The sequence below is a fragment of the Nuphar pumila genome, chromosome 6, assembly GCF_984573655.1.
Source record: "Nuphar pumila chromosome 6, dmNupPumi1.hap1.1, whole genome shotgun sequence".
Taxonomy (NCBI): Eukaryota; Viridiplantae; Streptophyta; class Magnoliopsida; order Nymphaeales; family Nymphaeaceae; genus Nuphar; species Nuphar pumila.
Window position 1 is genome coordinate 124,799,513 of NC_143254.1, and position 27,284 is coordinate 124,826,796.

Genomic DNA, 27,284 nt, shown 5'->3' on the forward strand with positions numbered 1-27,284 from the left:
ATAAATATGATTATTTAATTCTCTCTCTCTACACTAATAAAGTTCACTCATTCATGAAAAGTAAAAAACGTCTTTCAAAAAATCAAAGTAAATTAATTTACTCACGAAGGATGCAAAATGACTTTCCATAAACTCTTTCCAAAATCCTACTTTGGAAAGTGTTAATGGAACTCTTTCCAAAATCCTGTTTTGGAAACTGATAGTGCTTTTTTTGGCCGTTTTAATTTTTAAAGACCTTTGAACTGATTCATTTTTTTGAAACCTTGGTTGACTGAATGATAAACTCGGTAGACTCATCCAAGTCTTGGTTGACTTAGTCGAGTCAAAATGCTATCTTGGCCGAGTTTAGTCACTAACAGAGTTATAAAACTGATTTTTTTACTCGATTAGGGACCGATCTGAGCCAACTCGGGCGAGTCACGAGTTGACTCACCGAGTTTGCCAATCATGCCTACATATGCATTCTACATGGTCCATTTGCTTGGAATTGATTATTGGATAAAAAAAATTTATTTTTTATTCTTGCATATTTATGAAAATTTTGAGCCATTGATTTTCAAGCCTTAACTGATCCTTCTTATACATCGTAATCAGATGATCCAAGAGTCTATTTTCTATAAAACCATGCATATAAATCACATCCATACGGTAAAATTTTAGAAAAAAAAAATATATGAAAGAAATATGCATGAATAGTGCAAATTTGCATAGAAGTTTTGCACAATTTGATGAAAAACCGTTCAATTCGAAGAAAATGTGCATGAGATAGTGCAAATATGCATAGAACTTTCTCACAAATTGATGAAAATTCTCTCAATTCGAAGAAAATGTGCATGGAATCGTGTGAATTTGCACAGAGTGCTCATCACTAATATAAATCTAAAACTCATGATAATTACTAATGATAAATATCATCGTTGATATTAAAAATTTAGATTTTTACGGGAGGCCTCCCTTTCTTTTTCTTTTTCTTTTTGTTCCCTCTCAAAAACCTCACATCCCTCTTCTCGTCGCCCTCTCTCTCTTCTAAGCTCTCTCTGTCCACCACCCTCATCGACTCTCTCTCTCTCTCTCTCTCTCTCTCTCTCTCTCTCTCTCTCTCTCTCTCTCTCTCTCTCTCTCTCTCTCTCTCTCTCTCTCTCTCTCTCTCTCTCGAGCAGAGTCCACCATCGTCGCAACTCCCAATCTCTCTCCTAACCGAGCTCTCTTTCTCTCAGTGGAGTCCACCACCGTCGAAACCCCCGATCTCTCTCTCTCAACGAAGTCCACCACCATCGTAGTCCCCAATCTGTCTCTTGGCCTGAGCCCTCAGTTGCTCTAGAGGACCTCTTCTTCACCCTCAATCACCCCCCCCCCTTCTCTTGCGATTTTTTGTGGTTCTATTTTTTTTCCTTTTTTGGATTTTTCAAGCTCATTATGTCTAAGGAATGTGATATCTATATTTTTCTTTCATTGCTTTATGTTGTGTCATACAAGTGCAGTGTATGTGGTGAGGTTGGCCACAACAAGAGAAAGCACAAATAACACTATAGGATTTGTTAAGAGTTGTTTAACGAAACAGGTGGTAAATATACTTATACATTGGATGGTCTTGTTAAGAAAGTATTTTTGGATGAAGCTATTTCCATGAACCGTGATCTACAAAAACATCAACAATTCTATTTTTGTGGCGAACTCCACAAATAATAAGAAAACTTGCATATATGTAATAAATTTACAAATATTTATTACGAATATTTGCAATGTTGCAACGTTTAGCTTAAGTGGGAGCTCGCAAAAATATTTATGCAAATTCGTGAAGTATATGAGAATAAGTAGGATATTTGCGATTTTAGTGGTTTCAGTGTAACCGGATGTGCATAAATATTGCGCAAATATATTTGTGTGAATTTGTGAAGTATATGCAAATACATAGGATATTTGTGATTTTAGTGATTTCAGTTTCACCAAATGTTCGCAAATAAATTTATGTGAGTTTGTGAGGTATGCATAAGAAAATGTGACTTATTTTAAGTATGACTTTTCACTAGCTGAGGAGTGGTACAATTTTATCTCATTATCCCATCAATTCGCAAATTATGAAGGGTAAAAAGGCCCTAACAAGGTTCGGTATTTGCGATTTTAGACAACAGGAGAGTAGCGAAAAATCTAGGGTTTTTAAGAAAACGTGTCAAAGTAGTCATACATCACTGTCATTTTTCGATTCTTTTATGTGGATTTCATCAACTCTGCAAAATATCAACAGGATTGTGCAAAGGGTAAAAATATCATAAAAAGCTCAAAAAATCAAAATGATGGGCATGGAAGGATTTTAGCAAATTGTGAAGCATTTTTTGAAATCGTGCCATTTTACAATGATAGTACAATCATTTTTTATTTATTATTTGCTTCATTACATGCTTCATATTGCGTTCTCTGTGTTTTCTTTTCATTTTTTCCATGCACTTGCATAATTGTTTTATAACAGTATCCCGCTTCATATCACTTCCCTGCTTCCGCATCATGCATCACTTCTTATATCCATTTTGTTTCTGATAACTATGGTTTTGCTAACTATGGGGCAACTCTCTTTTGTATGCAAAGGCAGAAAACGGGAAAAGAAAGAAGGCTCAAGAACAATGAGTTTTGCCCAAAAGGGCACGGGTCATCTGGTAAGGGCAACTTATGAAGTCACCAAGTTGATAGGTATCACGAGTTGAAAACCCACAAAGGGCATCCCTTGCTGCAAGGTTGAAGTTGAGTACACTAAGGATACCTCAAGAATTTGACCAACCTAAGGCCAAGCAATGTGCAGTCAGTGATAGGGTATTTTTCCCTTAGCTTAGCCCGGAAAAATAAAAAAAGAACAATTAGCTGCAGCTTAGTTAGGCCCGTTGTCGTTTGGACAATGAATTGGAGAGGCCCAAACGTAAAAGAGCTCCACAATATCACAGCAATGGTTCCAATTCATCATCTAGCCTGGAAGCAAAACTGATTTCTTGGTGGGTTATGACGCAAGAAAAATATTGTAGCCAAATTGAAGCTTATCACCTTGGACTACTAATAACTGCACTCTAGACCCAAGGGGTTTGGCGTAGTGGGATGGGGCCTAAACCATTAGACAGGCAGTCTAGGTTCAAATCCCATGGGCGGGTAAGCCGAAGCTTGGCAACTCCCTGGGGTCGAGGGGTAAGCCCTTGCAGTTTTACTCCATGGACATCGACCATAAATATGGCGGGCTGAGCCAGCACGGCTAGGTCTATGCACCTGAGACAGTTTCTTCGTGTAAAAATAATAAAAAAAAAAAATAGCGCTCTGCTTGTGTGTCTGTTTTTTTAATAGGTTAGGCAGATCCCTACTAGTTAAACAACAAACTATATACCCAACTAGATGGCTCTTTAATGCGTGCTATTTATCAAAGTTTTTTCTGAGCGCTTTTTGTGTGTGCTATTTGTGAAACTGGTCTTATACATAAAGTGGATTCTTGCAATTTTCTGGCCAAAACATATACTGAACATCAAAAAATTTCTTATTTTTTCTGATGCACTATTTTCAGTAATAAGAATTTCTCTAATATGGAACAAGGATTGTTTCTTCAGGTAGATCGCTGTATCCAACGTTTAAAATAGAGCAATTTCCATTTCAGTATTTACATATTTAGCAAAAGTCATATCATGTAAAAACGGCAAAGATTTTGAATTAAAAAGAAAAAAGAATAAAAAACATGTAGAACTCAAAATTTGTTTCCAAAACGAGTTTAAAATTTTGCCAAAATTTGGCAAATGAAATAAGTTGGCTTGGAAAAATGAATGTATAATTTAAAAATGGCTGCATAAAATCATAGTAACTTGTATAATTCGACTTCCATGCACGGTCATAAACGAGCCAAATAAGCCAAGCTTGCCTTGTTCAAGCTTGCGAATTTGTGTTCATGAGTCAACGTTGTGGATGTATCAAAGCCTACCCAAAAGCCAAACAGCCTTGTTCAAGCTCAGGTTGCCAAGTTAACCCAACAATGGATATAGAGCCAGTCCGTTCAACTCAGGTTCAGCTTGTCAAAAGCCAGCAATTTGAGTCATCCCTAGCCTTGGACTGATAGAATGGCTCAAATGAACCCATAAGACCGAAACCTCTCCCACTTAGGTATAAGCAATTTAGAAGCCGAGGTCTAACCGGCAGAATGCCTCTGTCTGTGTGTGTGTGTGTGCGCGTTCTTACCAGTTTTACATGTTCTACAACTTAACCAGCAAGAAAAAGGCTGCATCACAGTTTGTGTCTAATATAAAGGGCGGGCCTGGTTTATCATTAAAATAATTGTGTTGGATAGCTAACTCATATTTGACTGAAAATGAATGATTCCAGACAGTGCTTCCAAATAACTCTTGTCAGTGCCGCATTTCATGAACCAAAGTTATTGGATAAGCTAATTAATACTTGATCTTGAAAATTGTTTGAAACTGTCCCTCCAAACAAATATGAATAATACTTTACTTTGTGCACCATCGGATTCTACATAAGCCCATTCAACCCCCCATACGTTTTATCTAATGCAAACATAACATAAATCGGAACAATCAAAAGTGACATAAAAATGGTGTTCCATATCATTGTTGAAGCTCGACATTGGAAATGGTTCCGATACACAAATCTTACAGTGATGTGGTGCAGGATCAGTTTTCATGGCTCAGATAAGATGATATTCATAAAACAAAATATTTTGGGTCCAAGAAATGTAGTCATGAAACAAAATATTTTAGGTCCAAGTAATGTAAACAGTCCAACAACTTGTGCTGTATTGCAGCAAGCAAAATTTTGTCAAGTTCAATATAAATTTGAAAACAGATGCAATACTACCTCTTAAGCTCTCACATGAGAATCAAATACAGATGCCGCTTGAATTTTCAAACAGAAAAGAGAGACATCGTTCCACATATCACCTCATGTTGCCCTCACGCAAAACATCAATCATATTGAAAAGACGCTTGTCTGCATTGGACTGGACCTGCAATGGCAATTTTTCCTTCATATTAAACAGGTTTCAAAAGGAAAAGTAATTCATGCAAATGACACAAATCTGAGGGAAGAAAGAACCTTCTTAACAAGAAAGAAGGCAGCATCAATGGTACCCTGAGCATATATAGAACGACCACAGACATTATGCTGAAACTCAAAAGAGACACTGTAGCCGAAAATTCCATCAGGTTGGCACAAGCAGAGAGGATCAAACATTAAATACTATCTTAAAAATTGCTTAATAGAAATTACAGAGTGGGTGGGAAGAAAAAAAATCTTCAGAAAGGACTTACGTGTTATCAGGTGAAGTGAGGTGATACATATGAAATGCATGGCCACTCAGATGCTCCTCTGGGACCCCTACCATCTCAATCTGCTTTCTAGGGTCCCTAATCATCTGTATCTGTAAACAAGACCCCACTAACTGCTGAAGCTCCAGATAGTATTTGACAAATTTTGAGAAGATAAAATTCTTTTGAATTTCTTATTATTATCTAGATCTATCTCAGTATCACTTAGTGCCAAGCACAATCTCTGGTGAACAAGTTAAACCAAATATTTCCAGTGGTCACAAAATTGAGAAAAAGCAAACTTTGTGTCTGATGGAGCTCATAACAGGATGAGTAAAGGACCACCCTATGTCACATGGGTGCGGGTGCGGCGCAATTTTAAAAATTTTGGACAGGGGGACTCGGCTATATATATATATATATATATTTAAAAAAAAAAAGTGCACAGTCTGTGACTGTGCACAGCACAGACTCTCTCTCTCTCTCTCTCTCTCTCTCTCTCTCTCTCTCTCTCTCTCTCTCTCTCTCTCTCTCTATATATATATATATATATATATATATATATATATATATTTTTAAATATATAAAAAATTGTTTTTTTTTAGTTTTTTCACCCTAAAAATGGACGAATATAGACTCAGTCAAAGTCGACCAAGTCCAAAACGAGGACGGACTCGGCCTCAATTCGTTGACCAAGTCCGACTCGTCGTTGACCGAGTCCGGACAGTGTCCGTGTCCGCACCCGTGTCGGGGCGTGTCGACTCGGGTGCGGCGCCTCCCTAGCCAAGTCCGTGTGACTTAGGGACCACCATGTCAGCAAATAGCAGGAAAAGAGTACTTTAAGAACCACCCATCTCACCAACATTATAGTAAGAACAGGTTTAATTGTTATCGGCCAAACCAATCATGCTGACTTGAGGCAAATGACAAACCTGATCCATATCAAATGAGACACCAAGCTTTTGAAAACATGAAATGATGGCTTTAGCAGTTCCAGATGTGTCCAGCTTTCCAGTCTGATGTGACTCCATCACCTAATCATATAATTGCAACAATCTTTGTTAAGCAATTTTGACATTATCTACCTTGCTGAAATACGAAGGCAAACACAAAAATGCAGCAACAGCTCATGCGATTAAGCATTATGGATCAACTTAAAAACTAAAGGTCTAAAAGAGTAAAACCAACAAAATAGGTGATAAACCATATAGATATGGTTGAAGGCATAAAAGGGAGATTTACAGATTTGCCTACGGGCTAACCCTGAGGTATGCTTATAACCATGAACTTGGTGGAAAAATAGAAATTACTTTGTGAAAACCAATATCAGATAAAAGCTGACATGATTGACATTTTAAGACAGGCTGCAACCTATGTCAAAAAGATAGGTTGACGCAGGGACACGTGACACAAGTTCGACTTTCAAAAAAATTTCAAAACAAGGACACCATTTCTAAATTTTTTGAATCAATAAAAAGCTATTTTTTTATATTCTAATGGTAAAAAATACATTTATTGAAATAATATTGAAAATTATTAAAATATTATTAAAATATTATTAAAAACATTAAAATAATGCCCATATGTGTCAGTGTCCATGTCGGGCTCGTGTCACCAGGGACATGCACCCAAAATGGTGTGTCCCTGTGGCATAGGTTGCAACGTCTAACCAAGCTGAATATATGCATTTAAACAATCCATATCTGATCAAATTTGAAAAGCCTAGGGTTCCTAAATTTCAACAGGTGGCAGTGAATCTATGAAAGAGAAATCCTTTGCAACATCAAGCTGTAGACAAACTATGAAGCTGGCACGCAGTATAAATGTGAATTTCTGTTCATTGGTGATAAATGCAGATTCTAAGATGAAAGAAGTCTTTGGACTTACTTTAATAAATTTTTAACAAGTTTGTTGATTCCCACCACCTAGTTCTAGATTAACCAGTATGGGGAAACCTTATTCAGGGTACCACAACATCTTCGTTTCAAGAGAAATGCATTCAATGTGAAAGAGTCAAAGCTGTCAAGTTTATATATGCAAACAGTTTTTTTGTTTCACTAGAACCGATTGGAATCACACAGAAGCCTCTCATGCAGATTCCCAGGCAAAGAGCTGAATGAAGAGTTTGTGTACATCCTAGTGGTTGAACAAACCATTATCTAACCTTTCCATAATGAACAAATCAGTAGGGTAGGGATGTAAATGGTACATGTTTGGGTCAGATAAACTTGACCAAATCCAAGATCAATTTAATCAAATTCAGTTTTAGGAATATAAGATCTGACTAGCTAATCATGTCAGATTCAGTTTTTGATTTCATGAGTCCGTACTGAATAACCTACATAATTAAATGGATGTATTTGATAAAGGCTTTCTCCATCTGGCTCTGAATCCTCTCCAAATCCGATTATATCCAACCTAGTCCAACCCATATACATCTCCAGATTCTCCACACATCATGATTGAAGTGCACGTGCATGCTTTTCAATAGTGATGTTCTACAGATGGCTTTAGAGGATCAATAACAGGAAACTCTTTGGTCCATAATCACTCTGAGTTTTATTTGCCAATACTGACAAAATGTCCCCTTAAAAGCAGTATATGCACGACATGGAGTAAATGAGACGTAAAGTGAACATACATCATTATGTTTCTAAATGACTGTATGCTGTTAAAATATGTATTTAAGTGTGTATATATATATATACTTTTTATTTCAGAATGTAAATTTTAGGGTTTTGTCCTATTTATTCTTGTCAAGGGCAAATGGGCATTGACCTCCCAACGGCTAGATTTCTAGCCGTTGAGAGCTCCCCAATGGCTATAAGTGCTCTCTCTCTCTCTCTCTCTCTCTCTCTCATTTTGTCTATATATCTGGGACCGCTTGTCCCTTGTAATTCAATGCATTTTATGTGCATTTTTAATATCATTAAAAATATTTATTTTTTATTTGTGTGCCCTCTTGTTAGCCCTTTAGTGGTTCTAGTGATTGTGCTCATTTGTAGCTTGTATTTGTGCCTCTTGTGAGGTGTGTGGGCCCATATCCTACATAATTACATGGTATCAAGGCCTTGGGCTCTTGATTCTTGTGAACAAAGTGTTTGTGTGAACGTTAGCTTGTGGATCGTGTGATCGTGAGTTCATGGTGTTCAAAGGAGCTTTGTCATCTACCTTTCTTCTTCCATCTTGTTTTCTTGCTCGTCATCATGAAGGATCATCACCAGGTTTCGCGCTTCCAAAACGCGCTTCAGGGAAGTGCACTTCCCCATGTTCTATGGTACTTTTGGTAACCCTGGATCGAACCTACTGAAAATCAGTAATCCGTTTTACATGCTTTTCCTAAATATGAAGATACTACTAATACGGTACCAAGATGACCAATAGACCTAAATGAAGGTGAATGTATGCAATCATGATGGATAGTGATTTTAAATAGTGATATACTGGTTTATCAGAGTCAAAAAATACTGGTTTATTTTCGATGAAAATTTCCTCCACAGCAACTATTCACCACATAGATATCATAGCATCAAATCATTGTCTAGGACTTTCAGAAGTGTGGCATGGCCAATATTTCTTTAAATAGTGGATAGTGCTAATATGACACCAAGTCCCTTGTCAGAAATATATATGCAATCATGATGGATAGCGATTTTAAATAGTGATATAATGGTTTATCAGAGTCAAAAAATACAAGTCAATTTTCGATGAAAATTTCCTCCACAGCAACTTTCCACCACATAGATATCATAGCATCAAATCATTATCTAGGACTTTCAGAAGTGTGGCATGGCCAATATTTCTTTGAAGAAAACATTCTCCTAAGGTGTGCAACTTCCAATAATGTCTATAAGATTCACACTATGTCATGGGATAAAGGCATGGATACAGGGTACGACACAAGTAGAAAGGGTATAATACAAGAATTTATAAAAGGACAGAAATAGGAGTACAAATATATTTTACAAAAATGCTCTATATGTCACACGGACTCTTATAACAGGGCACCGCACCCGTGACGCACCCGCACCCAGGCGGGTGCGACACTTGGATACAGCTTCTTTTGTGTTAGGTGAAGTCAACCACACTGAGGTCCATTTCTATCTAAAAGTAGATTCAGTTAACCCTAATCAAGTCCATTTTTATCTATATTATATATATAAATACATAAATGCATACAAATAAACGTAGTGTTAACTTAAAACTGTTAAAAATTATATATATATATATATATACATGTTAGAAAGTGACTTTGAATACTTTAGGTTCGATAATGAACACATACACATGCACATGAAGTGCGAATATACCCACTCAAGGAAACAACACAAGCACATCATGTGCTAATACATAAACCCATAAAAGGGGTAAATATGACTTAAAGTTATAAGTTGAATATTATTGAAGAAAAAGGAAGAAGAGGATAAAAACCCTATACAATGGAGCATAAGCTCCTCCGAAGAGTGAAGAATACAAAAGGGCAAGCCCCTATTTATAAGCACAAAAGGGACCACCTTGGGGGCTCCCAAAGGAGACGTTGGAGAGCCCCCAACGGTCACATTTGTGACCGTTGGGGGCTCCCAACGTCTCTATTGGGAGGCCCCCAATATGGTACGAATACTAAAATTAAAAAATAAAAAAAAAACAGAAAATTAAAGGAAATATTACAATGCATATTCCAATTGGAATATGTGTAAAATGACAAATTACAAGAATACCCTTGAGGGTATTTTAGGAAAATAAAATATATATATTTATATATATAAATAGAGATACGTATACATATATATATGTATACGTATCTTTATATATATATATATATATAAATATATATATGTACATTTAAGGATTATATTTCAACATATATGTGTACGAGTACACATATTTTAACACCCCCCCTCAATCTTTGCGGGGAAACGAAAAGATTGAAAAAAGGGGAAGACTCCAAGAGGCTTCGGCAAGGATGCAATTGAAACTTGAGAATGCCTTCCTCCAATTGTCTTCTAATGGTGAACACATCCAGGGTACTTCTCTTTGTCATATCTCCAAGATCCTGTGGAATAACGACAAAGAACAAGTAAAAAATATCTTTGCACTTTACTCAAATGGAACATTCCTAACAAGGTGCAAAATTTATGCATAATAGGATAATTACTTTAGTATGAAAAGAAAATTTAGAAAACCAAAGATTCAAAAAACAAATATCATGTTAAAGAGTGAGCGGAAACGAATTGCAAGAATGCATAATGCATTCATAAGGTCCAACATTGGACAAACACAACCCCATAATGGGAAATAACAAAATGGTCCACTAAGGGGCACCACAATAAGCCTACGAAGAGGCATAAGCTACATATGCTTTATTGAATGAGGGCCTGAAAGGCCATAATGAGCATATGCATATACTATCATAAAATGAATTAACACTTAAAGAAATCATTAATGAACATGCTCCAAACATACTTTAGTCAAAATGAGCACAAGAGTTCAAAAGGTTTTAAAAGAACACGGATACAAATGTCCAAAAGCATGACGAATATGATCTTCAATAAGAGGGGCTTTATAAAGGTATATTTAACACGCATAATAGAGTTTTTCACATCTTTAGGGAGAAGAACTATGTCAAACAAATGTCATAAATAAGATGCATGATTTGACTAAGTATATTAAAACATCCACCCTAGATTCAAAAATGAATATCATTTGAGACAAAAGACTCATTTTGCATATCAAAAAGTCGCCGAAAAACTGTAAGCACTTAATATATAGATTAAATGCTAAAATATCAATTTGATTTAAAAACATATCATAGATATGATTTACTTAAAAACACAAGTTATGAAAGAAATTTTTGCAATTTTCAATAGTAGTTCATCCACTACAAGCAACTACCTCATTAGTCCTCCAAAACCCATAAATCAAGTGTATAAGCTACTAGATCAAGAATATAAATATAATGTCATTAAAGGTCAAATAACACACACAAAGGTGTGCAAAAGAACCTCTTGTCTACATGTAATAATACTTGAAATGAGTGTATCAACGATAAGAACAAGAGAATGCACGCCAACATGGACCAAAAGCATCTCTTGTCTACGTAAAAATACACTCAAGACTAAGTATGTTCAGCTACTAGAACAAGAGTATCAAGCCAATCATGGGCTAAAAACACAATACATCTCTTGTCTACATAAAATGGCACTTTAATTGAGTGAAAAAAGCCAACCATGGGCATACATCTTAGCGACTAGAACAAGAACACAAATGCCAACATGGACTAAAGATCACACACCATGGTGTGAATCAGCGTGCCTTGTCTACATATGATAACACTCAAAACAAGTGTGTTTAGCTACTAGACCAAGAGAAACAAAGCCAACAAAGGGCTACCAACACACAAAGGTGTAATAAAATTCTTGTCTACATATGATAACACTTAGATAAGAGTTATAAAAGGAGAAGACTTTTGAGGCAATAAAACTTGTAATGACAAACATATAAATAAAACCTTGAATCAATAGAACAATATTCTTCAAAAAGAATACCCATAACAACAATGTTTTGGAATAAATGTGTGAATATACACACACCAAGAACACTTGTGCACAAAAGCACAAAACACAAATGTGCAAATGCACTCATAAGATTTATAAACAATAAAAGGTTGGGTAATAATCTCAAAAACCTTGATTTTAATATACCTTAAAACATTTAAGGTTTCAAACATCATATATCCATCACATTTATATATAAATAAGAGCATCCATAAAATCAATGGCCAAAAACAAACGAGTGACACACTCATAATTAGAGATCATATACCTAATCATTCTAGAGTCCCAAGGTGCCCATAACTCACCTCAATCACCATCTATAATATGGCAAGTGGACAATCTAAAATGACATAACACAAGGTGCCCATAACTCACCTCAACAACCATCTTTAATATAATAATAAGGCCATAAAAAAGGATTGATGCATCATATAACATGTGATGGATAGAAGATAAAATGCCATAAAAAGGCAATGAACTCTTAGGGAAAACATTTTTCAAATATGTGATTTTACAAAGAAGGCCGATTCAAAGGTCCAACATAATTAATCACAACAATATGCCATATAACAATAATGTTGCATATATTCGAAATTATGTTCAATCATGATCATTATAAAAAAAAGACTTTAATAAACACAACATGAAATATTTAAGCTATGTCATGTGTGAGAAAGGAATTGGAATAATCCAAGAAACAAATCAAGCCTTTAAAATTTGCAATTATAACACTTGAACAAAATACGCAAAAAGCGTAATAATATCAAACACGCAATAATACATGTATTTCATAAAAGATGCAAATGCTTGAGACTCTCAAGCTTTAATTATGCAATTATATGCTTGATAAATGCAATTTAAGACAAAGAAGACCAAATTATGGCCAATGTAGGCATCCTTAGAGATACAATCAAGAGGTTTTTGAAACCTTATGTGAAAAATACAAACAAATACGTTTATAAAGTTGCATCATTAGAAGAAAAATCAAAAATAAATGAAATCTTTTATAGCAAAGGATGCAATAGATACACTATGCATTCTATATAGTGTGGGAAATTCTTTTAAAAGATCTTTTACAATGGTTCGAACAACCTATTTATCACAAACAATTTTTCAAAAATCCTTTAAATAAAAAAACATTGAAACATCTTTAGGAGTTCTCATAAATTGTTATCATTAACAAGAACTACTTAGGATTCATAACAAAGATTTAGATGTGAGAGATTCTTATACAAGAATTATATCAAGATTTCCAAAAAAAAATGCACTAAAATCCATAAACAAGAGAGGAACTCAAAACAAATTAGACTTTATATGAAAGAAAAGAGTTTTTAAACAAAGATCATTAATCAAGAAATCATATATAATTTTTAAAAGTTAATTTATAGGTCAATCATGAAATACTTATGTAAACATCATAAATCCCACATAATTGAAAAAAACATAAATTACTATTTATATGTGATGAGTAATCGATAAACATATAAACAAGAATTATATATTTGAATAGCAAACAAGTTTACTAAATTTAAAAGGAGATATTTTAAAAATTTTGAACATGCGAAATGTGAAAAGAAGTGATTCAACTATTATAAACACTACATATGCAAAAAATAGTTTTATAATGCATAATATGTTAAGAAAAGAGATACATACCGAAAACTTAAGAAAAAGAGAAGGGCAATAAATACTTCACCATTTCTTGATCAACACGCTTTCCGTTGCATCAAAGGACAACCCCATCGTGACCTTGCTCTGATACCATGTTAGAAAGTGGCTTTGAATACTTTAGGTTCGATAATGAACCCATACACATGCACATGAAGTGCGAATATACCCACTCAAGGGAACAACACAAGCACATCATGTGCTAATACATAAACCCATAAAAGGGGTAAATATGACTTAAAGTTATAAGTTGAATATTATTGAAGAAAAAGGAAGAAGAGGGTAAAAACCCTATACAATGGAGCATAAGCTCCTCCGAGGAGTGAAGAATACAAAGGGGCAAGCCCCTATTTATAAGCACAAAAGGGACCACCTTGGGGGCTCCCAAAGGAGACGTTGGAGAGCCCCCAATGGTCACATTTGTGACCGTTGGGGGCTCCCAACGTCTCTATTGGGAGGCCCCCAATATGGTACGAATACGAAAATTAAAAAATAAAAAAACATAAAATTAAAGGAAATATTACAATGCATATTCCAATTGGAATATGCGTAAAATGACAAATTACAAGAATACCCTTGAGGGTATTTTAGGAAGATAAAATATATATATTTATATATATATATATATATAAATAGAGATACGTATACATATATATATATGTATACGTATCTTTATATATATATATATAAATATATATGTACATTTAAGGATTATATTTCAACATATATGTGTACGAGTACACATATTTTAACAATACACTCCCCGCACCCCCGCACCCAAGTTTTTTTAAAGTGCTGCATCGCCGTACCCGCACCTATGTGACATAGCTCTACATATGAAGTTGTAGACTGTAAATAATAAACTAACAGTTTAATAAACATGTCAAAGATATATAATCAACTAACAATTAATAATCAAAAGTATATAGACAACACTGGATGTTTTTTATTCGAGCGTTGAGTACATGTTAAATGGATCATAAAATGGATAAAATGGGACAAGTTTGAAACCATCGAACCATACCACAAGTACCAGTGCTGGTACAACAAGGGCACAGTGTTAGAAGTACGGATGTTTACAAAGGATTCATCATAACCAAACATGAAAGTCACCCCTCCTAATGAAAAAATGGTATCCTAAATGGGACCAAGAAGAAACTGTTCTAGATACAGCAGGCAACCTAGAACCAGCCACTCCTATCTACACCACTATCCGGTGCATACGCCTCTGCCATCTAATTGGAAAGCTTGAGTGGCTAAACCTCAATATGCATGTAGTGAAAGATCTGTCTGAACCATGACGTGCTACTGCCTTAAGGGTGACGGCTTGACTCTTCAATTCACTCCTAGTCCTAGAGCTGGTATACATGCATGGTTAGCTATGCTAGGCTGACAATTTACTTGTGACAGCTAAGAAGTATACACCTGTTGGCAGGATGTGCTCTTGCACACCTGGTCAAAGAGGTTTAGCTAAATCTTTGGGCATTAACCAGAACTTCACATCTGCACGTTTGTTCTTCTGGCAATATCAAAATGTTGTTCAGTTGCACAAAGCAAATACCAAGCTTTCCTATTTGAGTTAATGTGTTACAGAAGGCAAGGTGCCTTAACATCTGATATTGGTTGTTCAGCACTATCTACGGATGATTTGGTGCAAATGCAATGAGAATTTCAAGAATACTTCCTCCTATGGGCTACCCCAAGTTATACATGAACCACCGTGAAAAAGCAGCACCACATTTCATCTGTCAGCAAATCACATTTGCGTGTGCCAAAACTCTGTCTCTATACATATGAATTGGGAATTATAGACCCACTATCTTGGTAGTCCAGAATTGGGGATTATACACAACTAACAATAATGCCTTTGGCATCAACAAGAAGTTTTGTATTTGAAATAATTTGATCCATGCTTTGTCAGGAAGATTCCTCAACTACATACCGTGGCACTGCAGCAGTTGTATTTGAATATATAAATCTTACAGAGTTTTTTTTTCCAGAAGGAAACAAAGTGACTGTTGCGATTCTGAAGAATTTCATTACTTGTTTTTTAACCAGAATTTTACCTCTACCACAAAATCTTTATAGTACCACAACTCAATATTACTAAAACTCAGCCAAGTGAAGCTGAGTCACAGTTTGACTCAGTCAAGTCCAACTGAGTTTTGCTGGTTCACTATACAAACACATGCATAATACATAACATACATACATACATATATATATATATATATATATGTGTGTGTGTGTGTGTGTGTGTGCATTTTTTATAGTCTCTCACACTACATATATTATATATTGACATGCTATATAAATTACAAAATATGAAGTTGTCATGACGAGGCCGAGTCTAGAGTCATTGGGATTTTAAAACACTGCCATGACTCAAATAATGCCTACCTGGATATGAAAGGTAACCCCATTAAATTATTCTGTCAAACACAACTTAAAATAAACAAAATATTCAACAGGATAACAGATGGTCAAGCAAAACACTACATATTGTTCAAGGGAAGGAAAAAAAGGCAGGGAAATGCCCCATCTTTGAGAATGGAAATTATGAAAAATAATAGAGGAAAGTTTCGAACCTGAAGAGAATAGCCTGCAAATGCTCCAGGAAACTGCTCAGCCAGAATCTCCATAGCTGCTTGAAATGCAACAACCTAGACCACAAGACTAAATGAATTATATGCTAAAAATCACCAACATGGATACGTTACAAACAGAAGCATTTTTAGTTGTGGATACTTGAGTAACAAAAAAAGGCACAGAATTTCATGCACCTGTTTTCCCATCTGTGGTGCAATCACTGCATAAATATTTGCATCTTTCACTGTCTCCAGAAGCCTTTGCCTGTCTCCTCCAGTAGTACCCATCACAAAGGGCACACCAACTTTGCAATAGAGCTCAGCATTTTCTGCATGCATTATAGTGCATGACAATGTATTTATAATTCATGTGGTAAATGGGTCTGAGCATATGCCATGTTTGCATAAAGCTACCAAGCCTGTGCATGCTTTTTCTGATCAAACTATAATTACATTTGATCTCCACATTTTCAAATAGATTAACTTTCCAAATTGGAAAAATTTATTGACTGTTTGGTGCAATGAGCAGATGAGTTTGTTACCATTGACTGCAGCAGGTGTGGTATAGTCCACCACCACAACACCTGGATATTCATCAAGCACAAATTTAAGTACGCCCACCCTGTCAGATGGACCATGTAGCTGAACATCTGCTCCATTTATGTGAACAACGTGACCAGATTTTTCTGCACAAGTGAATGCAATAGGAACTAACTGAAGGCCTGCAGCAACTGCAGCTTCTGCCACTGCACCACCCATTTTGCCAGTGCAGTCATTAACCTGCCAAGATTGAAAAGGCAATACAAACCTGTGAGACAGCCAGAGTGGATGTATCTAATCCCATACCTGAGCTTAACTGACTAACTTCATGCAAAAACCTAGCAATTCCAAGTATAGCTATGTTACACAATACATACTAAGACAAATAATCAAATTCATATCCACATCCTCTGGCAGAATGTTGTACTCACAATGACCCCTCTTTGTTGGCGGTTCTCCAATATCACAATGAACTATGTAGTCAAAAGTGCTAATCAGTAGACCCCTAAAAAGCCTAGTCGAGGACTAGTCGATACCCCTATTAAAAAATTTAAAAAAAAAATATATATATATATATATATATATATATATAATGTGTTTAATTCTTTTGGTAATAAGATGTTTTCATCAGACAAGTACACAATTACACATGCTTTCACAAAATATATAACCAGAATATATATATATATATACAAAAAAATCATACCTTCTGCCTTTCACAGAAAAAATCATAGAAGTACAATAACACATACATATATAGAACAAATTACATAATCAGAAATACTAAACAGGCTTTCAGGATTTTATAGAAAACTTTACAAAATCTCACACATATCTCACTTTCAGCCTTTAACAGAAAAAAATCATCAGAAACAAATTAACACACACACACACACATATAAAAAATAATCATCACATAAAATTAACCCTTAATTAAAGCAATAAAAATGACTAAATTGCCCTTGTGCCAAGGCAAGGGCAGCTTTGTTGTTGACTAGGCACCCCTAGTTGACGGACGCCTAGTTGGCGAAATTGGTATTTTTTAAGATACCCACCTAGGAATTGCAAAGCCTAGGTATTTTACTTACGCCTAGGCCAACTAGGTGGACTAGCCGGTGCCTGCACCTTTTTTTTTCTTTGCTTATCAGCATGGAATAACTAGAAACTGCCCACAGGGGCTCCGCAAACCTGGCTAGGCAAGTTGACTTAAGAAGTTCAGGTTGAAGGACTTTGCGAATCCACTGATGCCAACGGAAACTATCCCTGACAAGCAGGGAGAAGTACTCATGGGGTTTTATACCACAGACACTGAAAAAAGGTCACGATCAATGTGTAGGGATGTCAATAGTTCGGATATCCGACAGACCTGAATCCATTTACTCAGGTTTGGTAAGATAATAGCTATGTCACATGGGTGCGGGTGCGGGGGTGCGGCACTTTCAAAAAACTTGGGTGCGGGGGTGCGGCAAATATATATATATATATATATATATATATATATATATATATATATATATATATATATATATATATATATATATAATTCAGAGTTTTTGCCCTTGCAGAAAGGGGGGATCCGGAATTTTTTTTTTAATAAAAAAATTGGACACAAATGACCCTGGGTGTGGTCAACGCACCCAGGGTCGGTTTGACTGCACCGGGTGCCGCACCTGCACGCGCACCCGTGCCGCGTCGACGCGGGTGAGGCACCCGGTTTGCCGAGTCCCTGTGACATAGGCTAATAGACATCCGAGTTCATAATCGGGTCCGGTTTGGTATTAATTATTAAATTGATCAGATTTGGACTTGGATTCAGTTTCATAAAAGAATCCAAACAGATGTTAATTAGCATCTTAAATGCATGTGAACCAATGTATAACCCAATTTCATGAGGTATAAAGTGTGTTATCCTGGTTAAATGGAATAAGTGCATTGAAAAAAGTTTTCAAAATACTTGTGCACATGGGTCCCACTATGTTAACTGAAATAAATACGTAAAAGCAATTTTCAGAAAAGTAGCACATCTTTACTGTATAGATGCTGTCAGCAAGGTTGTGGCTGGGTTCCTCTCTCAATGAATGTACAATAAACACATCGAGACATTGGGCTTAAATTTCACAAGAAATCTGAACTTGGGTTGCATTCGGTTTTTATTGTAGCAACTGGATTAGTGTTTGGTTTGAGAAATTTCACATTCGAATTCAATTGGAAGAAATCCGATTAGTTGGATTTGTTCTGGTGTAACCGAATCTGAACTCGTTTAAATCCCTATCAAAGTAGGACCTCTTGACTCATAACAAGACATCCAAACCATAATGGTGGTTTCTCCTTGTTATTGAAAAGAGAAAAAGGGAATAACTAAAAACTACAGAAGGTGTTTCTTCCAAGAATAATAATTGTTATGAAAGCTCCTCGGAACAAATGATCACATAATACAAACTCCGGAGTCCGGAACAAATATGAGCAACATTTTTGGAAAACTAGGACAGGTTACTGATATGACTCCAAAAAGAGGCACGTATCAGTTTTATACTAAATTTGACCACGAAACTTCCCTACTTTTGACTGGCACATCTATAGTAGTAGGAAACTATTGGTACCATCATCTATGATAGACATCCTGCTGATTTCCAAAATACTAATGGCTGATGGAGTCGAAAGAGACAAAAAGTGCATTGCCTACAGGAATGAATATATCCCTAACAACATTAAAAATATCATGTGATACTTATTTGAAGAGATGAATCCTCAAAATGAAAAAGATGAGAGGAATAAGGGAAAACTAGAATGAAACCTCCATTAAGAAATGAATGAGGGAATTGCAAACACCAAAGCAGCAAAAGAACAATAACAGATATGCAAAAGGAAAGCACTATCACAGCACAAGAAAGACCACACCAAAATACAGGTGTCGGTCACACTAGAGAAAGATACTGCCTATACTATCGATACACAAAGACTGTGAGAACAAGTCAAACTCCTTCAAAACACTCCAGATTTCTTGCATACCTCACAGAACAAATATTTCTATCAGATTTAACAGGCAGCAAACAGAAACACAAGTGCAATACCCAAATTCAATAGCCTTATGGAGCCCAAACTGTTACCGCCAGCAGGATACGTCACCAAAGATGATTACAACTCCTCTAAAATCCAAAATATCTTCATCAAGCCACGCACAACTGATATCTAACCCAAAAATGACCCAAAAGAAATAGGTCTATGGCATCAAATCCTACTGACCGAAACAGTGCAGGTAGATTTCTCAAAACATGTCACGAAAATCATGTTACACTGAAAATTGTTGTAAATTCACCCAAAAATCCAAAACAGCTCTGATGGAGCAAATTCCTGATTCTAAAATCATATAAAATTCAGAAGTACCAGATAGAAGCCTCAGCTCCATGAAATCAGAAGCGCTGGACCAGGGGTGCTGACGTCACGCCAATTTGCAAGTAGACCAGTGAGTCCAAGAATGAAGCTTCCTTTGCAGCAACCTCCTCTTTCGATCTTCTTCTTCGCCCTTCAATATGGCTCTAATACCATAATCGAAGAGAGGAATCCTCAAAAGAAAAGGAGAGGAACAAGAAGGGAAAACTAGAATGAAAGATTTCTTGAGAAATGAACGAGGGCTTTCATATGGTTTAGGAGTTGCTGGATTAATTATTTTTCCTTTTTCTTGTATCACAAGTAGACGCATCACTAAGCTAATTGCCTAAATAACCAAGGCCTCCACCAAAATACACCCACATGATCCATACATGATGAACCATATATAGCATTTTTATTGATTCTACCTGAAGTTCCTAAATTTTTGTTTAACATTTGCATGCATGAGATTTTCTCCATGAATGTGTAAGATAGTTCACCATGTCATAATTCAAGGCTCCAAGCATCTTACTGAAAGGGTCAAACAGAAAAGTTAAACATAGAAGCATTCTTGTCAAAGTTTATCTTCAGGTCATTTCAAACATGATATATTGGTTAAGTGCCACAAAGCCGATCACTAGCGTCCAATATTAAATAGCAATTGAGTCGCTATGAAGTATCCAATTTCTGACATAAAGGAGGAAAAGATATCTAATTGTCACCATGTCAACTCCAAGTATCATCAAACAATAAATGGCACATCTACAAACCTAACATTTTTAAAAGATAATTTATCATATAACGAAACAACCTATGCACAAAATCAGCTTTATCGTTGCAAGTAGGGAGTACTTAGTACTTACTACTTACCATTATAGGAAAAGTGACTTTATGTGATGTAGTTGATGCTTTCTCTGAATTTACACAGCTCACAACTCGTCTCTTAGCCCATCTTGGAAGAGGACTGGCAGAAAAAGGTTTGAAGCCTTTGCATTGAAAACTTTTATATAGCTGTAGCTGCTTCTGACTGTTGTGTTGAAACAGAAGATGAGGGTTTTGAAGTGCAGTACCCATTAACTCTGTAGACAATAGAAGGTAAGTAGCAAACAAAAAATGTGATACATAAACTAGTGCTATAAATATGACATTTCAGCAATTTGACCTCGTGTTAGATTTTCAGTTCAACACTCTATATCTATAACCATGATTATTACAAAAAGGTAACCACTAATAGAAAATTTTTCTACATCGCATGAACATCAGATCAAAAGTAATGCGTAAATGAGATTCACTTCTCGTCAATTGAGAATGGGAGGCAAACAGCATTGCTAATTAAAATATTTAATCAATTTTGCAAAATGCATTAGAAATATCATGATAAACCCCATATGAGGCAAAGATTAAAAAAATCAACTGAAACTTTGACAAACAAATTCAAAAGGCCAAAATCAAGCAATTAACTTGGTTTCTTAAGCCTCAACTGTCACTAGTCGCATGCTAGCATCCACCAGACTCCCACTTAGGGGTTTGCACAAACAAATGGCAGTTGTTGCATACTTCCCATTTATTAAGATTATATCCTTAGAAAGTTCATGCTAAAGTATAATAGACTCTCAGAAATAATTATAGAAAGACAATATAAATCATGCTAATAATTTTAATGATAAAAAGGCAAATTCTTTGCAATTAAAAATGCACTAAAATAGTAGAAGTTCATCATTGACTAATTTTACTTAAGTTGATAACTGTAAAATCTCACTTAAAATGCGAACCAAATCGAAAAAAGATTCACAATTGGCTTTTTTCCCCTTTTTTGAAGGGAATTCGCCATTGATGTTGAGCTGCAGCAAGTAACCAGGACATCCACTTCAAAAACACTTACTATAGCTAAATTATAAAAATGTTCACTATTGATTTTGAGCTGAAGCAACTAAGCATCCACTTCAAAAGGATTTACTAAGGCATCAAAACCAAAACCATTTTGTTTTTCTTTTGAAATTTGTCATCAACTACATTACATTTCAATTTCAATATAGTTCTATTATTTGATGTTTACAATTATAGTGATTTAAAATTGTTGTTCAATAGTTTGCACTTGAGATGATATTCATGTTTCATTGATGTAGGGGTTAAGAATTTCACAAAAAGAGAGAGAGTGAGAGAAAGAGATTCATATTAAAACATTTAAAAGAAAGTTATCAACTATGGTTACAGGTAATAATCTCGGTTGAAGGTTTCATTTACACGCTATCAACAACAATATCCACAGTTTAACCCATTGAAAATGAAACCTTTGCATTCGAATCCGAGAAAAATCCTAATCTGAGTAAAATTGAAATCCGAATACATGTAAATTTCAAAATTTAAGCTAGTCGAATCCAATTAATAATCAGATCAAGAACCGATGTCGAGTTTTGCATATAAATCCTAGAAAAGTCAGAACCCAACCAAAATGGGGATCCGAATGCGCAGAAATTTTAAATTTTAAGCTAGTGAATCATATTAATAGCAGTATACAAAATCAATATCCAGTTTTGAGTCCAAATCTAAGAAAATCCGCTCCTAAGGGGACGGTCAGTGACCAAGAGAGTAAATCCCCAAAAGCATTCGTGGCACATGGATGCATCCAACCTCTGCAGAAGTACCTGGGAGTTACCACCTAAGATAATTTATGGTAATCTCAATTTCCCTGACTCTGATGACTGGGTAAGCTAAGTCTTTTGTCTGTGGGGTGGTTATTAACAACCTATTCATCGGAGTGTGTACCATCCATCATCTCCCTTGATGAACTGTGAAGGTCGAATGGGCATGACGGGGGTTTTTTAACCGTCGTCCCATTCTACGTGCTCTGGTCTGCTAGACCCACTCGAGCATCTTGCTTGTAAAGGCGAAATGTCACCATTTATGTGATCTCAGCATTGTGCTATATGCACGCTTCGAGGTTGCCATAACCACATCATCTAAACATCGTAACATCAATGTGACGTACTTGTCCAAAAGTACGCTCGTACCTGTCTAAAGGTACAACTACGATGAGAGAAAAACATTTAATATATTGCAATTCATTTAGTTAATACATGACATATATTGCTCTTTGAGCCTTTGGCCTGTGGAGGCGAACATCATTATTTTCATTTATTTCAACAGTACTCATTGCACACTTCGAGGTACTCAACAACCTCTCATACTACTTATCATAATGTATATACCATACATGTCTAAAGGTCTGACCACGATAGTAAGTCATGGGTTTTCCGAAGGATAACCTCACACAGTGTTTTATATGACTTAAAAGCAGTAATATATTTGGCGTGCTCAAACACTATGAAACAAGAAATCTCAAACAAGTCTTGAGATCGTTGTGGATCCAATCATTCCTTCGAATAACCGACTCGGGGTACAATTAGTTGCATCTAGCAACGCATAAATGGAACACACGCTTTATAAGCAGGATTTTGTTCTCGAAAAGTTGGCCTTGCATAAGAAAGCATCTCCTCTCGAGCTTTTAGTGCTTGTACACAATTTTGCACCTTCCCAAAAAGCGTGAAATATAGTACGCGCACCTGCACACCCTGCGAGGCTTGTCTGAAGGCGATAGCAAAAACAAAATGTGATAGCAAATCTAAACATATGCAATATGACGACAACAAAAACCAAGTAGAGAAGATTACTAGTAGAAAACTAACTGCAGAACTAATACTATGCATACAAGACGTGACGGCTATAGGAAACACATAATTTCAGATAAATAAAGTCAAGTAAAGAGCAAGTAGATCATCACAAGTCATACTCATCCATATTTACGCATGCATGAAAATATATCAGTTGTTCTTATCCCAGGATTCAACTTTTTTATTTAATTCATCCAAAGTTCTGCAACTTTCCTCTACCTCGGGAAGTTGTGTCGTTGTGTGTGCCTACGAGTGTAGGTGATGTAGGACTCTGGCTGCGGGACACAAGCAGAATCCGTAGTGTGAGCAGCAAACAAACAAACGCGATTATTAAAACACAAGAAGCGTTGACTGCATTGGGGTCGACCCTATGAAGTGGAAGTGGGGGGCAAGGGTGCGACCCCTGACCAAAAAAAGGGGACAGGGGCGCAATCCCCGACAGCAGAGCGAGAGGGGGCACATTGCAGCCCTTGCCCGCCTGCCCGCTAGAAAGCAGAAAAAGGGGGCAGGGGCGCAACTGCCTGCCGGCCTGACAAAAAGGAGAGGGGTAAGCCCCTGCCGATCAAATGGATCGGCAGGCTAACCCCTGCTGGAGAGACCAGGGGCGAAACCCCTGCCTGCTGGAAAAAGAATGGCAGGGGGCTCGCCCCCTACCAGAAGAGACAGTCGGCAGGGGTTTTGCCCCTGCTGAAAAAGACAGTCGGCAGGGGCGAGGCAGTGATAGTCGGCAGGGGCTTTACCCCTGCTGGGAAAGACCGCCAGCAGGGGCCCTGGCCCTGCTTGAACACAGTCGGCAGGGGCTTTGCCCCTGCCGGGAAAATAGCAGTCGGCAGGGGCCTTGCCCCTGCCGGAAAGAACACAGTCGGCAGGGGCGAAGCCCCTGCCTATAAAAGCTCAGGGGATAGGGAGAGGGAGTGCCGGCCCTCCGGCAACAAAGAGAGGGGGAAGGAAAACAGAGAGAAAGAGAAAACAGAGGGAGAAAGAGGGGGCTTACCTGCGGCGCCGGAGGTGGTTGGGGTAAGCCGGACAGGAGGGGCGATGATCGGGGCTTCCTCCGACGAATGGAAGAGGACGAGGGAGGCGAGGGAGAGAGAGCGCGATCGAGAGGGAGAAGGAGCACAGGGGTGAGGGCCTCCCCTCACCCTTGCGTTATTTTAAGGGCGAGGAAGGGCGCGATCGGGAAACCCCATTTCAGCAGAGGGAGGAAGGGGGGAGAGCGGCGCGAGGGAGAAGGTTTTAAAATAAAACCCTCGCTTACAGAATGAGAGAGAGGAGAGCAAGAAGGAGAAGCTGAGAGAGAGGTGAGACAGCGAGAGAGGGAGTGAGAAGGAGGGCGGGAGAGAGGGAGACTTACCGAGAGAGGGAGGGTGAGACCACCTTATTCTTCTTCTTTTCGTCAGAGAGAAACAGCGAGAGGGAAGAGGGCAAGAGACGAGAGGGGGAAATGTGGCTCACGCACAAACATCATTCAGATTCAAACAAAATGGCGCAGGCTGAATAAATTATTTTTGTTTTTTCTTGTATCACACTAGTAGACGCATCACTAAGAAACTAAGAAGGTAATTGCCTAAATAAATAACCAAGGCTTCCATCAAAATACAGCCCCACACGACCCTTACATGATGAACCATATATAGTATTTTATTTTTTTGGTTAATTTTTTGTTTAACATTTAAATGCATGAGATTATCTCCCATGTGTAGTTCACCATGTCATAATTAGGGGTGCCGGGTTTACTCAGACCCAATCCATACCAAACCCTATAGGGTTCGAGTATGGTGATAAATAAGAAGACCCGGGTCTGATTAATACATGAAGCCGGATATAGTATGTAAAATTTTATACCAGATCCGAGTTCTGATTAAGACCCATAATTTTTCAATGTAAAAATAAAAAATATAATTTTATCAAGCATGACTCGAGTCTGGTTCATATAGTTCTTATAGGATCCAAATATGGTTTTTCTTATGATAGGTCCAATTAAACCTGGGTTTGGACCCAATACCATACCCAAAAATCGAAGCTATGTTTGGTTCCACCTAGGTTCAAACCAAACCCTACCCGTTGACACCCCTAGTGATAATTCAAGGCTTGAAGCGTCTCACTTAAAGGGCCAAACAGAAAGTTAAACATAGAAGCATTCTTGTCAAAGTTTTTCTGGTCATTTCAAACTTTATATATTGGTTAAGTGCCACAAAGCTGATCACTGGCTTTCAGTATTAAATAGCAACTGACTCGCTATCAAGTATCCAATTTTTTACATAATGCAGGAAAAGATATCTAGTTGTCAGTATCGGCATCGGCCCTGAATCATTTGGCCAATGATTCAGGTGAATCACCATGGGGCGCTCTGCTTGTCTGGTAGGAGCAGCTAGTGTACATCACCTTGTGTTGGGAAGTTGCAAGTTCAAATCTCAATGGTACAGTTGTATAACTGATAGAATTTTGCCTAACCCCACCTTGCCTTTCAAAAAAATAAATGATTCAGGTGAATCGGCCCAGACCGATACTGAAGTGAGTCATTCCAAAAAGTAATTAACAAATATTACGTGTCAATCAGAACATGACATGTGTCAAAGCTATTAAAATAATATTAAAAAAATAATTTTAAGTAGTTTTTGCATTTATTAAAAAATAACTAATTCAGTAAAGCATATCAATTTTCTGACCGATACGCACAAGATACTAGCAACATTGGTCACCATGAACCGAAAGTATCATAAAAAAAATAAATGGTACATCTACAAACCTCACATTTTTTAAAAGATAGTTCATCATATAATGAAACAACCTATGCACAAAAAATCAGCTTTATCGTTGCAAGCAGGGAGTACTTGGTACTTACTATTTACCATTATAGTAAAAGTGACTTTATGTGATATAATTGATGCTTTCTCTGAATTTACACAGCTCACAATTCGTCTCTTAGCCCATCTTGGACGACTGGCAGAAAAAGGTTTGCAACCTTTGCACTGAAAACTTTTATATAGTTGCAGCTGCTTCTGACTGGTATGTTGAAATCAGAGTTTACCCAAGCTTTTTAGATAGCCCACTTTCCGAAAACGGGCTTAACATGATACTTTTAGCTTCCGAAACTTGATGAGAACTTCAATTCTCATTCTTCTACGTAGGGGTGGCAAAACCTGACACGACCGGCCAACCTGCCTCTTAGGCGGGTTCGGATTGGGCTTAAGCCAACCCGTTTAATAAACGGGTCGACCCGCCTAACCCGTTTATTAAACGGGTCGGGTTGGGGGTATGCCAACCCGCCAACCCGGCTGACTCGTTTAATAAACGGGTTAGGCGGGCGGGTCAACCCGCCAACCCGTCTGCCAACCCGCCAACCCGTCTGCCAACCCGCCAACTGGTCGACCCGACCCGCCAACCTGACCCACGAACCTAAGAACCCGTTTACCCGACCCAACCCATTTATTAAATGGGTTGGTGGGTCGTGTCGGGTTGCCCGTTTATTAAACGGGCCGGGTTCGTGTTTGCCACAACCGACCCATTTAATAAACGGGTCGGGTTTGGGTTGCGGTATGCTGACCCTCCAACCCGTTGGGTTGACCCACCAACCCGACACGATTGCCACCCCTACTTCTATGCTTTCTA

At 37.2% G+C, this 27,284-nt stretch overlaps 1 protein-coding gene across 1 annotated transcript; it reads right to left on the bottom strand.

The window, feature by feature from the left end:
- Nucleotides 1-4,694: 4,694 nt before the first annotated feature.
- LOC149836057 (putative 4-hydroxy-tetrahydrodipicolinate reductase 2, chloroplastic) lies at nt 4,695-24,820 on the bottom strand. Its single transcript, XM_090010771.1, has 9 exons — nt 24,667-24,820; nt 20,872-21,080; nt 16,635-16,872; nt 16,288-16,421; nt 16,093-16,167; nt 6,215-6,316; nt 5,286-5,395; nt 5,071-5,158; nt 4,695-4,981 (listed from the first exon to the last, which is right to left on the bottom strand). The coding sequence occupies exons 2-9, from the start codon at nt 21,073-21,075 to the stop codon at nt 4,913-4,915; spliced, it is 1,020 nt and encodes a 339-aa protein (XP_089866897.1). The 5' UTR covers nt 21,076-21,080; nt 24,667-24,820; the 3' UTR covers nt 4,695-4,912.
- Between the last annotated feature and the right edge of the window lie 2,464 nt (nt 24,821-27,284).